Raw genomic sequence first — 17,264 nt, forward strand, 5'->3', positions numbered from 1 at the left:
TGCACTGGCAAGGGGGGGGGGGGGGAGATTTACAGTGCTCGCAGAAAATTGGTGGTCATTTCAGCACCAATAATAAAGCAAGTAATGGAATAGTGAAAAGATTATTGATACATATACATATATATATATATATATATCCTTTCTTTAAAAAATATAGCATTGTGGAGAACATTGTGCTTATTTGAGTCAATAAAAAAATTGATACGGCGCACAACTCTACTGAAAGATTTGAAAATTAGAAATGTATTTTTTACATATAGATAAACAGATAACTTGATTTCCTTTTATAATATAAAGTCAGTTTGAAAGTTTGTTGAGTCAAACAGATAATATCATAAAATATGTACCGACGACACTTGGCTCCCAAAATCAACTAATTTTGACACTGTAAAAAGTTGTCAATTTGCGTCATCTATTTATGACATCAAGTATTATTATTACTTCCGTTGTGTTGTTGATTTAGCGGTAATCAGTTTTGTTATGATATGTTTGTGTGTGTGTGTGTGTGTGTGTGTATATGTTTGTGTGTGTGTTGTGTGTGGTGTATACATGTGTGTGTGTGTGTGTGTTGGCATTTTTCAGCAAATCGTGGCATTCATCGTGATATAATTCACTTGATCACATGAAGGTATTTCAGTCGCCATTTTGATTCTTTTTTTACTATTAGGGTTAGCTCGAGAGGTTAGTCATAAGTGTTATTAAAGGTGCTAGGGTGTTTGTTTTTTCATAAGTTAAGTAAAGGGGAGACATTCCGAAAGCTCCTACATCCCCAGTATTCTTTAAATTTGTATTTTCACCGTTGATATATTGTCAGGCACTTATTTATTCAGTTTGTCATATAGAAGTATTTTAAAAACTCTAGAACAAACCTTGATAGATTTGTGAAAGTTTTAAATTTCCTAATTTGACCATTGTTTTGATTTTCGGCCGCCATTGTGATTTGTTAAGTATTGAAAGGTAGTGCCAAGCAGTCCGAGAGCTGTTTTTTTCTATTAGGGTTAGCTCGAGAGGTTAGTCATAAGTGTTATTAAACGTGCTAGGGTGTTTGTTTTTCCATAAGTTAAGTAAAGGGGAGACATTCCGAAAGCTCCTACATCCCCAGTATTCTTTAAATTTGTATTTTCACCTTTGATCTTTTGTCAGCACGGTGGTAAAACAGCACATTCAACGTTCAAAATTCCAATTCCAATAGATAGTATGCAGATGACGTCACTCAGGCCTTTGTTATTGTTTTTGCCATCCGCGTTTGTGAGTTGTTCTCACTAAACTGTATTAACCAGACTATAAAAGTTCATGGTTACACAGAGTTTGTGTGTTGGTCCGTTATACTTCCGGATGGCAATGTTGTGAACTCCTTGGCCAAGCGCATTCTATCTACAACGGATAACAGCACCTGTAGCATCAGTCGCCAATCAGACACAGCTAAGTTACTGAAGAGTAGTTCTCTCATAATTTGGGATGAAGCACCTATGATGGACAGGCGTGTGTTTGAATGTGTGAGCAGGACATTTTGTGACATAACAGGCAGTTCAAAACCTTTTGGGGGCAAAGTGGTCGTACTTGGATGGGATTTTCGGCAAATTCTACCTGTTGTTAACAAAGGAAGTGAAGCCGATATATTAAGTGTCACACTTAACAAGTCAATTATTTGGAATTTTGTCACCATTTTTCACATGAACAAGAACATGAGGGTTACTGATGACAATAACTGTTTTGCAAATTGGCTTCTCCGGATCGGAAATGGTACAGAACCGGTTTTCAGCGAAATAGGAAAGTATTCTGTTAAATTACCTACAGCGCTATGCCTTCCTGAAAATGACCCAGAATGCTTGATAAATGCTGTATACAATGATTTGAATCTGAACTTTGCGGATGAACGTTATCTATCAGAGAGAGCAATTTTGACTACAACCCATGAAAATGTTGACAAAATAAATGCAGCCGTTCTGTCCAGGTTGACCTCATCAACTGAACAAATTTACTGCAGTGCTGATTCCATTCAAAGTGACTCTGACATCAACTTATACCCAATTGAATTCTTGAACGAACTTACACATCCCGGACTTCCTCCACATGCATTACATTTGAAAGCCAACACGTCAGACATGCTGCTTAAAAATATAAATCCTAAATCAGGCCTCCTAAATGGCACCCGTTTGTTAATAATTAAATTAGGTTCAAAAGTATTAGAAGCCAAGATAATTACCGGTAGTAGAGCTGGCGACATAGTGTTTATCCCTAGAATCAATCTGACGACAACAACTGATTCAGGCTTACCATTTATTATAAATAGAAGACAGTTTCCGGTAAAATTGTCATATGCAATGACAATTAACAAGTCTCAGGGACAGACATTAAGCAAGGTGGGGATTTTCTTACCACAACCGGTATTCACACACGGACAACTGTATGTTGCTGTGTCACGGGTCAGAGGCTATAGTGGCTTACACTTCATGTTGGGCCACACAGAAAAATCAACCGAAGATATACCAAATTACACAGACAACGTTGTTTACCAATCTGCCCTCATTAAATGATGGTGAGTACAGTATCGAATGAAAATAGTTCTTTCCCCGCGAAATTGCGGGCTTTTTACTAGTATATATATATATATATATATATATATATATATATATATATATATATATATATATATATATATATATATATATTTATATATATATATATATTTATATTTATAATGTGTGACAACACAGAGTATGGCAAGTTCAAATAGTGAACAAAAGTCAAGCGCAATCTACACAAGTCATACCATACCTTGTAAGTGTACAAATTTTAAAAATCAAGAAAGAAAAAATTTTAAGGGAAAAAACACAAATATTCTTTCAAAATCTTGTACTAAAGGCACTCCTGAATATCATTTTGCACCATCTTAGCTGCACATGATCGTCAAACTCAAGAAGAATATAGAAGCAAAATTGTGGTCTTAAGGCAAATTGAGTAACTATGATTTTTGTCAAAGCCAAAGCTCATCTCTGCTTTTTTTTAAAAGGCAGAATAAAGGTTTTTATATGGGACAGTAACATAAAAAAAAAAAAAAAAATGGAACAGCACAACTGGACAAGAAGAAAAAAAAAAAATCACAGACGTTGATAGTTATTCATGAGCTGTTCTGTTTACTACAAAAAAGTAGTTTTATCTCTAAAATAAGTTTCCCTCCACCTACCCCCACCCACACACATATACAAAAAGACTTATTTACCTCTGGCATTGGCTGCGGCGGCATTTCAAAATCATCTGGCCTTGCATTGAGTCCTGGAATATATCTCTGAGTCTGAGCCATGTTGTTTGATAATATCTGGGAATTGAAAAATATTCATAAATTAAATCAATCAAAATTTAATGAAAGAGATTGCAAAACTATTATCACAAAGAGATTGTTTTTGTTTTGTTTTTTTTAAGGTGATCATTACAATATCAACAATCGCACTAATGATAATAATATTAAAAATAAAAATAAAAGCAATAATAATAATAATAATAATAATAATAATAATAATAATAATAATAATAATAATAATAATAATAATAATAATAATAACAAAAAGGTAGATCTTTATTGTCCATAAATATAGCAATTTGTCATTTAGTTACAAATACTATAAGCATTACATGATAACGATAAGATATGAAAGAAAGGAAAAACATCATATAGTCAATCCTCTTCTTCCTATTTTTATCTACCTCCGGTGTCCATATGAAAGCCATGTTACTTCTGCGAGACAAAAGATACTTGTATTTTTGTAGTCTTGATAGACTTTGGATAGAGAGAGAGAGAGAGAGCAGAGAATCTTGTTATGAAGAGATCAGACATTTGTGATTCTTGATGACGTCCTTGATGGGTACAGGAGAGAAGCAGTTTCTTTTAGATTAAATTTTTGATCTAACTTAACAATTTAGATTGAAAGGTCCAAATAGATCATTTAATGGAGCACTTGACTCACAAGCAAACATACTGGTTTTAAATCATGATGGGGTTATATTGTTTTTTATTTTGCCAATCTCTTTATTTGTAATAGGGTAGCTTGGTTTGTTCGATTTGACAGAAATTACTACAGACCAATTTCCTGTCCAAAGGATACTATGCAATTATCAATATTGCAAACTGACATTAATTCCAGCTCATTGGTCTTCAGAATATGAATAACAAAGAAATTTGAAAGTTGAAGTTAAAAGAAGTTGATAATGAAGCTGTACTTACCTACGTTCAACAATGCAGAAGACGTCAATCTGATGTTGAGGCCCTTAGAATTATAATTATCCAAAATTCAAATTTGTCGAACTCTGAAAATTATAAGTTTATAACAATAACAGAACACAATAGGAAATGGAACTGAAAAGCAACGCATGAACAACTATCAAAAACGTAAACAATCAACATTGTAAAATATTTCAAATATAAATGTTACAACAATGAACAAATAGTATGGGAATTTGATTTCACACAAATCAATTTCTAATTCAACCTTGAACAAAAAATTATAATTCCAAAAAAATATAAAGATAATGGAGTTATTTGTTTTTGTTTGTTTTTAAGGGTTTTACGGCGCTTGCAACACATTTAGGTTATATCAGCGCCAGTAAAAAGGAAGAAAATGGGATAGTTAAAAGTTATAGAATTACAATTAAAGCACCCAAGAAAAAGTAAGACATAGGGGAACTGGGAACAAATAGGGATCAGATGTAGATTCCAAGATCATACCACCAATGTACTTAGTTTGAGATCACCTAAAAGTCTCATCCAGACACAAGCACAGGTCCCAACTAAGAGAAATACACTCAAATGTTTACCAATCATATAATATAATATGTAAACTCAACATAATACAATGCATAACAGAGAGATGATTTACAAGGAAAAAAATATCATCTCCCAAAACTATAACTATACATTCGACTGTTTCCCTCCCTGCCAAGGAGTTCCGGCAAGGATCAGGACAAAACTAAGTAATCTCATTCCAAGACAATGACAGGAAACAATTGGGAAACGGGTATGGGGGGATAGAAGACGCAGCATGTACCTCCCTGCCCACTATGGGAGGTCAGGATCCCCACCCAGATAATGGAGTTAGGATCATTTCATCTCAAAATACAAGTGATAAAGATGTAATGGTAGTAGAAATAGTAGTAGAAGTAGTAGTAGTAGTAGTAGTAGTAGTAGTAGTAGTAGTAGTAGTAGTAGTAGTAGTAGTAGTAGTAGTAGTAGTAGTAGTAGTAGTAGTAGTAGTAGTAGTAGTAGTAGTAGTAGTAGTAGTAGTAGTAGTAGTAGTAGTAGTAGTAGTAGTAGTAGTAGTAGTAGTAATTGTAGTACTAGCATTAGTAGTAATATTAGTAGTAGTGGTGTCGAACTGGTAGAAGCAGTACTGGTAGAAGCAGTAGGAGTTGTATTGTCCCTTTAGCTGTTTTTCATGTCATGGTTGAAAATAATAATAATAATAATAATAATAATAATAATAATAATAATAATAATAATAAAATAATAAAAATAATAATAATAATAATAATAATAATATATAATAATAATAATAATAATAATAATAATAATAATAAGAAGAAGAGAAGAAGAAGAAGAAGAAGAAGAAGAAGAAGAAGAAGAAGAAGAAGAAGAAGAAGTAAGAAGAAAAGAGAAGAAGAAGAAGAAGAAGAAGAAGAAGAAGAAGAAGAAGAAGAAAAGAAGAAGAAGAAGAAGAAGAAGAAGAAAGAAGAAGAAGAAAGAAGAAGAAGAAGAAGAAAGGAAGAGAAGAAGAAGAAGAAGAAGAGAAGAAGAAAAGAAGAAGAAGAAGAAGAAGAAGAAGAAGAAGAAGAAGAAGAAGAAGAAGAAGAAGAAGAAGAAGAAAGAAGAAGAAGAAGAAGAAGAGAAGAAGAAGAAGAGAAGAAGAAGAAGAAGAGAAGAAGAAGAAGAAGAAGAAGAAGAAGAGAAGAAGAAGAAGAAGAAGAAGAAGAAGAAGAAGAAGAAGAAGAAGAAGAAGAAGAAGAAGAAGAAGAAGAAGAAAGAAGAAGAAGAAGAAGAAGAAGAGAAGAAGAAGAAGAAGAAAAAGAAGAAGAAGAAGAGAGGAGAAGAAGAAGAAGAAGAGAAAGGAGGGTAAAAAGAAGATAGAGAAGAATATATGATATGGAAGAAGAAGAAGAAGAAGAAGAAGAAGAGAAAGAAGAATGAAGAAGAGAAGAAGAAAGAAGAAGAGATAGAATAAGAGTGAGGTAAAAAGAATAGGAGAAGAGGATGAGATAATAGTTTTTTTATTATTCTGATTTACAATTTTAAAACACTAGTTATTCAAGGTAAAAAAAAGTAAAAGATAGAATTTTTAAATCCATTTCAATATAAGCACCTGATAGTAGACAAGTGAATCTGATTCAAAGGGTTATACTCCTGGTCAATATTTAGTCAGTTATAGCACTAAGGTTTATAAAAGGCATAGACATAAAAAAATGCAATGGTCAAAAAAGTTATTGATTTACAATTGAAAGCACACGAGAGGAAGTAAGACAAAGGGGAATGGTTCAAATAGGGAACCGATGTAGAGTCCAAGAGCAAACTATCAGCGTACTTAGTTTGAGATCACCTAAAAGTCTCATCCAGATACAAATGACAGTTCCCCACTAAGATTTACAAATCAATCCAATATATATTTATAACTTTAAAAAATAAAAAAAATATAACAGTACTTGATCTTGTAAATTTGTAATCCAATAAGAAAGATTTTTTTAAAGATAAGATTTTTTCAGTCTGGCCAAATCGGGACAAACCCAATAAAATCGGGACAAAAGGTTGGCACCCAATGCTTAGTTTGAGATCACCTGAAAGTCACATCCAGACACAAGCACAAGATCCTGCTACAAAGAGGAATTGTCAAATGCACAAAGACAAAAAATCTCCAAATCTATTCCAGGCCAGGAGATAACCAAGTAATCTCATTCTAAAACACAAAGCAACCTGGAAAAGGAAAACAGATATAAGGGGATAGAAGACATAGCAAGAGTGACCTCTCCGCCCACCATGGGAGGTCAAAAGACCCTGCACTATGATGATACTGATGACAATGATAATTATAACAACAATGATATTACTAAACATTAGCACTTTCAACATCAACATAATATCTTTAAAAGTGCTCAAGCAAAAGAAATTAGTTAAAATGAAAATAAATAGATGTGTCACAACCGACACGTTGATGAAAAACCAATATAATTTTATTTCACTTGTTTATCTTTTTTTTCACCTTCCCGCAGCAATTTTATGAAAACCTATACAATTTTTAGTATGGAGTTTTAGACGGTCAGGCAAAAAGGTACGGCCACATTTTTCACATTTAACATATTGACTCTGGATGGATTCAAACTGCTTTTCATTGATAGATTCTATGTCATAGCTGCTTTTACCTGTGCCTGGAATTTTATTTTTGACTGTGTCTGATGATGATCCAGAGCTTTGCTGAGGTTTTACTGGCTCTGGGCGCTGCTTATGTTTGGGCAGCTGACTATTTTCTTTTCTCCATTTTTCCAAACATTGTTTTTCGTGGATTCCTATGGAAGCGGTTCCATATTCTCGACCACAAATGTAACAGATGATAGTAGGGGGTCGTCGGCCAATGGGCTTGTCCGATGAGCCATGCTTGTCCAATGAGCCATTGTTCGTATCTTTATTTGCTTTTTGATTCCATTTGTGATTACTCGGTACACCAGCAGGTCTTTGCTGAGGCATCGTGACAAAATCGTCCATCTGCAGTTCAACAACATTCACTGCATATGGTTTACGACTTGAGAGGCCACTGGGTCCAGATGAATTGGGTTGAACAGACTCAACTAAATAGATAGGGAAGACAGGGCAGACTTCATATACTTGAGGTCCACAAATTGGAGAGCAGGGAACTGAACAAGGACAAATGGAGTTAGAGTTTGTAACTGGAGGACAAGTCTGTACAACACAGTTACAAGTAATGGAAGGAGAAAGTCTTTCACAACAAGGACAACATTGGGCAGCTGTTGAACACAATGGCTTTGAGTGCACAACTCTATATTTACATGGGTCAGCTTCCAGGTCATATTTAGTATACACAGTGTGAGGTTTTATTTTTTTATCAAAAAAACCAGGAGGAATTCTTATCTTTCGATGAGGCTCACCCCAAGGTGAATCCATAACTATAGGCTGAAGGTCGTCATTAGTCAGAGAGTCATCTGAGAGGTCATTTTCAGGCATTGATTCCTGAGTAATACAGTTTTCTTCTTGCTTTTCCATAGACGATCGACTGATCTGTGATTCAGGAGTTGGTTTGAGGTAAATAGATTGTTTATTTTCTTTCTTCATTGATGTTAGATTATTACCCATTCCAGCATCTTGTACTTTATAATTTTCAAGTGAAGACTTCCGATCACTATAAATTTTCTTAGATTCTGACTTTCTCCTAGATTCTGCGCTTGACATTCTGCTTCTGCCAAAGTCCAAGACTTCCCTGCCCAATGAGGGCTGACTGCCCCTGTAAGAATCATCTGCTGTAATGTGATTTGATATAGATCTAAATTCACCATACTTTTCATCTTTTTGACCTTGAATAGATTTGCCATGGTTAAAAGTCTGAGTTTCTTTATCATTTTTACGCTTTTCAGAACTCTGGCTTGATTTACTTGAGCTGAAAACTTCTGCCACTTTATTATGAACATTTTCAGACGTACTGATAGATCTGTTGATAGCACTTTCAACTTCAGCGCCTTGAAAATCAAAATCCTCATATGTTGCCTTTCGATCTTCATCAATGTACAATGCTGATTGATAATCAAAGTAAGAACTATCATGGAAAGAGAGGACAGGTTCATCTGCTGTTATATAACTTGATATAGATGACTTAATCCCATTTTTTTTATCCCTTACCTCTTCTTGACTTTGAATAGATTTATCACTACTAAAAAATTCAGCCTTTTCCTTATCACCATTTTCAGAACTCAGGACAGATTTGCTGACCATACTGGCAACTTTAGACCCTCGATTTTGACTATTTTCAGAACCTCTGATAGATTTCGAGTCAGTACTGTTGACTTCAGCAAGCTGGTTGAGACCATTTTCAGAACTCTTGATAGACTTCTTGCCAGTGCTGGCAACATTAGAGCCTCGATTTAGACCATTTTCAGAACTCCTGGTGGATTTTGAGTTAGAGCTGACAATTTCAGCCCCCTGATTTTGATCATTTTCATAACTGCTGATAGATCTGTCGTCAGTGCTAGCAACTTCAACACCTTGAAAATCAACATCCTCGTATGTTGCCTTTTGATCCTCTTCATTATCCAATGTGGGTTGATAATCAATGTAAGAGCTATCATGGAAAGAAAGAACAGGATCATCTGCAGTTATATGACTTGATATAGATGACTTTATCTCATTATTTCTTTTATTCCTTCCCTCTTCTTCACTTTGGATAGATTTGTTACTGTCAAAATATTCGGGCTCTTCATTATCACCATTTTCAGAAGTCTGGATAAATTTGTTGACCACGCTAGCAATATTCGAGTCTTGATTTTGAATAGTTTCAGAACTTCTGAGGGATTTGGAGGCAGTGCTTACAACTTCATCCCCCTGATTTTGACCATTTCGAGAACTCCCAGCAGATTTGTTGCCAGTGCTGGCTACTTCTGCCTCTTTAGCTTGGCCATTTTTAGAACCCTGAATAGATTCATTCATTGTGCTGGCAACTTCAGATCCCAGGCTTTGACTATTTCCAGAACTCTGGATAGATTTGTTGTCAGGACCAGAAACCTTGGATCCTTGATTATGGGTATTTTGAGAACTTCCTATATTGTTAACTTCAGATCCCCCACCTTTACTGCTTTTAGAGCCCTGAGCGAATTTATTTAGCATGCTAGTACCTTCAGATTCCCCGTTTTTATCATTTTCAGAACTTCTGAGAGATTTGGAGGCAGTGCTTACAACTTCATCCCCCTGATTTTGACTATTTTGAGAACTCCCAGCAGACTTGTTGCCAGTGCTGGCTACTTCTGCCCCTTTAGCTTGGCCATTTTTAGAACTCGGAATAGATTCATTCATTGTGCTGGCAACTTCAGATCCCAGGCTTTGACTATTTCGAGAACCCTGGATATATTTGTTGTTAGGACCAGAAACCTTGGATCCTTGATTGTGGTCATTTTGGGAACTTCCTATGTTGTTAACTTCAGATCCCCCATCTTTACTACTTTTAGAGCCCTGAACGAAATCATTTACCATGCTAGCCACTTCAGACTCCCCGTTTTCATCATTTTCAGAAGTTCTGATAGATGGATTTTGAGCATGTACAGAACTCCTGATAGATTGTTCAGACCCCCGACTATGACCATTTTCAGAACCTTTGATACTTTTGTTGTCAGAGCTGGCAACTTCAGACTCTCGTTTTAGACCATATTCAGATGTCCTGATAGATTTGTTGTCAGTGATGGCAACATCAGATCCTTGGTCAACATCTTCCAGTGATTCCTTCTGGTTGACAGATATATTTTTGGCCCCAGATACTAATGTCTGCACTCCTGTACTTTTTGAAGTTCCTGTCTCTAATACAGAATTGTCTTGTGCTAGTTTTAAGTATTCTGGTTTACATCTCTTTACAGTCATAGTTGCTATCTCCCGTGTTTCAGGTTTTTTATCGTGCATACTATCCATTTCATCTGTCTTTATCATGAAGTAGATGGAAATTTGGTATAAAATGAAGAGCTCTTAGAGATCAGTCCATTTACAAACAGTAACGGCTCTTTCAGCACTGCATAAAGAGCTATTTGTCTGTCAAAGCTACTGATGCTAGCATTTGAAATGAAGAAAAAAAGAAATAAATTTAAATGAAATGAAATTGGCATGACATTAATACTATTTTTTGTTTGTTTTTTCATCTACAGATCAGATAATTATATATTTAAAATATGTGATCCTACTATTGATCATCTCTATAATTCCACAAGGGTTAGGTGAAAGCTTGCTGGGGATCATGATTATTTCAATTACCATAAAAAAATGATGACTTAATACAAAAAAAATTAGACACTCGCATCACACGCAAAGGGACCGAGATCCATCCTGGGTACAGTCGAGATATTTTTCTGACACCTCTGTCCATCCAGCAGTGATTGTGTAGCTGGCTCTCTAAGATCTAGCAAATAGTACTTTGCAATTGACTAGCATCATATCCAAAGGGTAGCAAGCAATTGCTATTGTCCGTTTCACATTCATTAAATAATGGTAATACAATAATAATAATAAAAGTGTAGTTTATTTATATTTTGCACCCAATCCTCTATACATTACAATACCAATAAAGCTCTAGCCTCGAAGGCTACTACTGCAAATAAGTGAAATGAATGATATCACGCTTTCTACTATTCGCAATACTACTGCGAATAACGAAAACGACCGATATCTACTATTCGAAGTACTATTGCGAAATAGAGGTGGCCTTTTATATAAGGAAGCCTGATAATAGCCTGACCATGTGTAGGAGGCTATTTTCACCGTACGGTATTATCTTGGTGGACGATTTTCACTGTACGTTGATAATAGTGTGGGAGACTATTTTCACCGTACAAGTAATATCTATGTGGACGATTTTCAGCGTACGTTGATAACAGTGTGGTAGTGGTAGAATTTTCACCGTCCAGTAATATTTTGGTGGACGATTTTCAGCGTACGGTGATAATAGTGTGGTAGTGGTAGAATTTTCACCGTCCCGTAATATTTTGGTGGACGATTTTCAGCGTACGGTGATAATAGTGTGGGAGACTTTTATCACCATACGGTAATATTTTGGTGGACGATTTTTACCGTACCGTGATAATAGTGTAGGAGGCTTTTTTCACCGTACAGTAGTATCTTGGTGGACGATTTTCACCGTACGGTGATAATGGTGTGGAAGGCTATATTCAGTGTGCGGTGCTAATAGTGTGGGAGACTACATATATTCATTATAATGGTGTGGAGAGCTATATTCATCGCACGGTGATAATAGTGTGGGAGACGATTTGCATCTTGCGGTGAAAATCGCCTGATACACTATTTTCACCGTACGGTAATAATGGTGTGGAAGGCTATATTATTCACTGTACGGTGATAATAGTGGGGCCGAAAATTTTCACCGTACGGCAATATCTTGGTGATAATAGTGTGGGAGACTATTTTCAGCGTACGGTAATATCTTGGTGGACGATTTTTAACGTACGGTGATAATAGTGTAGGAGGATTTTTTCACCGTACGGTGGTATCTTGGTGGACGATTTTCACCGTACGGTGAAAATAGCCTGACACACTATTTTCACCGTACGGTGATAATGGTATGGAAGGCGATATTCAGTGTACGGTGACAATAGTGTGGGAGACTATATTCACTATAACGGTGTGGCAAGCTATATTCACTGTACGGTGATAATAGTGTGGGAGACTATATTCACTATAACGGTGTGGCAAGCTATATTCACTGTACGGTGATAATAGTGTGGGAGACGTATTTTTACCGTACGGTAATATCTTGATGGACGATTTTCATCGTACGGTGAAAATAGCCTAACATTTTCACCGTACGGTGATAATGGTATCTTGGTAGTTCACAAACTTCGCGGCGTTTGTCTATGTTGAACCCATGACCTTAAGAAGTCGGGGGTAGCCGCTCAAGATAGACATAGAGATTGAAATCACTATTTCTCAAGTTGTGAATAGCTCATATTCATACAGTAGAGCCACGCCCTCCCCGGCCAGGTGTTGTTGTTGTACCAGAAAGGTCGCGGGGTCGAGACTCCATCGCCGCCTTGAAATTGGAAAGCTTCATTGGTAACTGTAACCAATTCTGAATCCGCCATCCCGCCTGTATTGTTATAGCTTTGGGAGGCCTTCCGAAATCTTATCATGCCGAATATTTTCTCCTAAGAAAAAATACAACCTAGTACCTCGAACTACCCCTAATAGGAAAAAACAAAAAAAAACAAACAACCCTAGGACTGCTTTGCACTGCCTTTCAATACCTCACAAATCAAAATGGTGGCCAAGAATCGAAACAATGGTCAAATTAGGAAATTTTTAACTTTCACAAATCTATCAAGATTTGTTCTCTATGATGACAAATTGAATAAATAAACGTCTGACAAAAGGTCCAAAGTGAAAATACAAATTGAAAGAAATGCTATAACGAGGAGCTTTCGGGAGCCCTTCCTTGTTCTCGGCAAACTTTTTCTTTTTTTTAAAACTGGTCTGCACACAGGAAGAAAATGATGTCGGGTCGAATTCTAATGGTGGATGCAGAGGCACATACATCACAGTTAGTATCCTGGCTACTGATTGGCTAATACTAATACATACGGTAAAAATAGTCTGTCAGGCTATTTTCACCGTACGGTGAAAATAGTCAATCCGTTTATATAAAATCAAACAGTTCAAACTACAAACAGTCCTCAAACTTGAGATTATGAAGAAGAAGAAGAAGAAGAAGAAGAAGAAGAAGAAGAAGAAGAAGAAGAAGAAGAAGAAGAAGAAGAAGAAGAAGAAGAGAGAAAGAACGACGACGACGACGACGACGACGACGACGACGACGACGACGACGACGACGACGAAGAAGAAGAAAAGACGAAGAAGAAGAAGAAGAAGAAGAAGAAGAGAGAAGAAGAAGAAGAAGAAGAAAAGAAGAAGAAGAAGAAGAAGAAGAAGAAGAAAGAAGAAGAGAAGAAGAAGAAGAAGAAGAAGAAGAAGAAGAAGAAGAAAGAAGAAGAAGAAGAAGAAGAAAAGAAGAAGAAGAAGAAGAAGAAGAAGAGAAGAAGAAGAAGAAGAAGAAGAAGAAGAAGAAGAAGAAGAAGAAGAAAGAAGAAGAAGAAGAAGAAGAAAGAAGAAGAAGAAGAAGAAGAAGAAGAAGAAGAAGAAGAAGAAGAAGAAGAAGAAGAAGAAGAAAAGAAGAAGAAGAAGAAGAAGAAGAAGAAGAAGAAGAAGAAGAAGAAGAAGAAGAAGAAGAAGAAGAAGAAGAAGAAGAAGAAGAAGAAAGAAGAAGAAGAAGAAGAAAAGAAGAAGAAGAAGAAGAAGAAGAAAGAAGAAGAAGAAGAAGAAGAAGAAGAAGAAGAAGAAGAAGAAGAAAGAAGAAGAAGAAGAAGAAGAAGAAGAAGAAGAAGAAGAAGAAAGAGAAGAAGAAGAAGAAGAAGAAGAAGAAGAAGAAGAAATGAAGAAGAAGAAGAAGAAGAAAAGAAGAAGAAGAAGAAGAAGTCAAGAGAAGAAGAAAAGAGGTTAGAAATCAAGAAAGTAAGCCAGATTAGACGGTCTAATCTACAGAAAAACCGATTCAAGTCACTAAAGAAACAAAAGACGTATAAAATTAGCCTACCTCGCTAAACCACAACTTCATTTACATCGGGAAACTCAAACGACAAGGAAGAAGACGATTCACAGAGTTGTGACGTGACTGTGACGGTGGCAGAAGCAGTTCAGTCGGTTTTATTTTTGCATTGCATGGTGTCGGGTGTTTTGTTGAGTGAGTTCAATTTTTTTTAATTGACTGTCGTTTATGTAAAGGGAAACAACTGTGAAAAATTAATACGCCCTGATACGGATTGATAATGCTCTGAAAATCCTTGAAATGGTGCGGCTATGTGGTCTCGTGGTATGACACTCGCTTTCGGATCGGAAAGTCCTGGGTTCGAGCCTCGCGCGGCGCATAGTCGAGTCCTTGGAAAAGTCTCTCTACTCATATTCTCTCACCGTACTCAGGTGTAAAGTGAGTACCTGGCCGTTAACAGCGTTGTCTCTGTCCGAAAAAATATAATATCGCCTCACAGGCGTCATGTCTTGTCCCAAATGTTAAATGTTGCTGTTGGTCAGGGATCCCTTGTAAAGCGCTTTGTGCACGTTTAGTGGATATTGCGCTATATAAAAGCGTAATTTAATTTAATAATGGTCCAAACCTGCCAACCTTCCCTGAATGAAAAGTGTATTCTATTACCCTAAAAAATGTATTTTTTTAAAGCAAAGAAGTGTATTTTGTCTGCGTGTGTGGAAAAAGTGCGCATTATACCCATATATATATATATATATATATATATATATATATATATATATATATATATATATAATATATATATATATATATATATATATATATATATATATTATAAAAGCTAACGCCAAACCTATATCAAAACAAACTCTGATCTTCATCGTTCAAACACTCATTTGCATCAATCTACTCTAGTAATTACAAAAACATTGGTTTATCGAGAAACTAAAACGTTATGGCCATTTAAAAGAAGTAGAAGGCTCAGAAATTGCAATATCTAAGGATATTGCTTTCGAAACACTCAAATGGCCAAAATATCTCAAACATGTTGGTGGTATTGATGCTAGTGGAACAGATGGTGGTTGTAGCGATGGCTCTGGTGGTGTCCAAAAATCCTGCGTAATAAATGTGATTCATGTAAAAGGGGACAACACAAAGTGAACAACGTTTCGGCCTCTGGCCCTCTTCAGCTTACACGCTTTACTCTCCTTTGTATAGGCTTGTTTAGGCCGTCTCTAGTATTTAAAATCGTGCAAATCAGTGATGAAAGCACCGATTTTGATACTAAGCATTTTCGAACTAACTTAATCGATGTTGATTCAGAACCACCTCACTTTATCTGAACCCTCTAAAAATTGGATGAGAAATGTCCCTGTTATAGATTTTATTCAAGGGAAGCAACTCAGTAAATAACTATACTTATTGGGAATAATTGTTGTAAAGTAAACTGTAGATTTTATAAGAATTCGCCAAATTTTTTGCTGTTTCTGTCATCAAAACATTAATTAGGGTGACAGTTAGGGTATTGTATTTGATTGTGTGAAGTGTTTTTAACCGTAGGGGAAGTGAGCCAGGGTTGAGTCACTTTTTCGTTTTTGGCTTCCAGAGGCTTTAATTAAAAACATATAGTGCTGTGTGTTTGACACAAACTACCATGTCCATTTGCCTTTTATATTGTGCACTGATTGACTGTATATGTGCATTTGTCTGTTGGTAATTTGCAATCTGCCAACATGACCAAAGTATATCAACCCTGGACTGCTTGGTCTAGGGTTGAGACAAGCCTAATCTAGGGTTGATACAGAACAATACATTCACAATTTGAACTCATATGAACTTGTAACGAGTAAGATCAGATTAACTTTTATAGTCAGGGTTCTTTTGTTGATCTTCCAAAAGAACAAATGCAATTTGGTTTAGAACATGTTGCATAAACTTACAATAATGCATGTCATCATGTATAAAATAATTCGTTAGGAACATAAGGTCTTCATTGCAACCAAACAAATTTTATCATTTCCATTCACTTATTGGAATACCTGAACTAAAATACCATTAATTTGCAATAAATTTACATTATTTTAAGACTTCCAAAACTGACTGAGAATGATAAAATGTGCTTTGTGCGTGACGTGGTGCCTTGTTGCTGCGGCTCAGGCAAAATACAGCGAACATCACTGAGCGGAAACGAAAACGGTTCCTCTCCACTGAAAACAAATTTAAGACTAAGAGTTTCACCATTTTGTGGGCTCTTTTTAAAAAACACCACCTCCAGATCTTCATCTTCGTCTACTCTGCCTTCAACTTGACCAATATAGTAATGATACTCTTGTTCTTGTTTTGTTTTCTGCTTTGAACTTTTTTTTTGGCTTCAATTCTGCAAATAATAAAATCACCAACTTTGAGATCTCTTTTATCCACAACACCCAATTCAACAATTTCTAGTTCATTAGGTTCTGATTCTAACTCTTGCTCTTTTTCCAATGAGCACAGTTCATTAATATCCAGATCAGAATCTGAACATTGTGTCGCTTCAAATATGCATCTCTTTGCTTTATAGGATTGTTTAGGCCTGTACTGTTTCCATATATTTAAAGCAATCTGTTCTTAACTGAGTTATCAGTGAGCACCCTTGTGCTACCCTTTCTTCTGTTTCTGTTTGTCGTTTTCCTGGGGGGAGCTTTAGGGAATGGATTTATATCATGGGGTGAAATATGACCATGTGAAGAAGGACCTGCAACAGTAACACTTGGGGTCTGAACAGGCTGTAGAGAACGTGCTGGAGTCTGCACGGGATGTGAAGGACCTGCTGGAGTCTGCACGGGATGTGAAGGACCTGCTGGAGTCTGCATGGGTTGTGAAGGACCTGCTGGAGTCTGCACGGGCTGTGAAGGACCTGCTGGAGTCTACACGGGCTGCGAAGGACCTGCAACTGCAACACTTGTGGATGGATGCTGTGAGAAAGGATCTTCCTCA

General features: G+C 36.2%; 1 protein-coding gene across 2 annotated transcripts in view; it reads right to left on the minus strand.

The window, feature by feature from the left end:
* Positions 1-14,539, minus strand: part of LOC144968698 (adenosine deaminase domain-containing protein 1-like) — a 31,450-nt gene extending 16,911 nt beyond the window's left edge. Inside the window, exons 1-3 of one of the 2 annotated variants that reach the window (XM_078907295.1) lie at positions 14,340-14,539; positions 4,223-4,305; positions 3,224-3,319 (exon numbers count right to left, since the gene is read on the minus strand). In XM_078907295.1, coding sequence (XP_078763421.1) covers positions 3,224-3,304 — 81 coding nt within the window. In that variant the 5' untranslated portion in view covers positions 3,305-3,319; positions 4,223-4,305; positions 14,340-14,539. Of the gene's footprint in view, positions 1-3,223; positions 3,320-4,222; positions 4,306-7,195; positions 10,796-14,339 lie in introns of those variants that run through there. The other variant, XM_078907294.1, reaches the window with a different exon arrangement.
* Positions 14,540-17,264: the final 2,725 nt, after the last annotated feature.

The sequence above is a fragment of the Berghia stephanieae genome, chromosome 3 (assembly GCF_034508935.2).
Source record: "Berghia stephanieae isolate SIO BIC M18660-M18661 chromosome 3, UCSD_Bste_1.3, whole genome shotgun sequence".
NCBI classification, from domain to species: domain Eukaryota; kingdom Metazoa; phylum Mollusca; class Gastropoda; order Nudibranchia; family Aeolidiidae; genus Berghia; species Berghia stephanieae.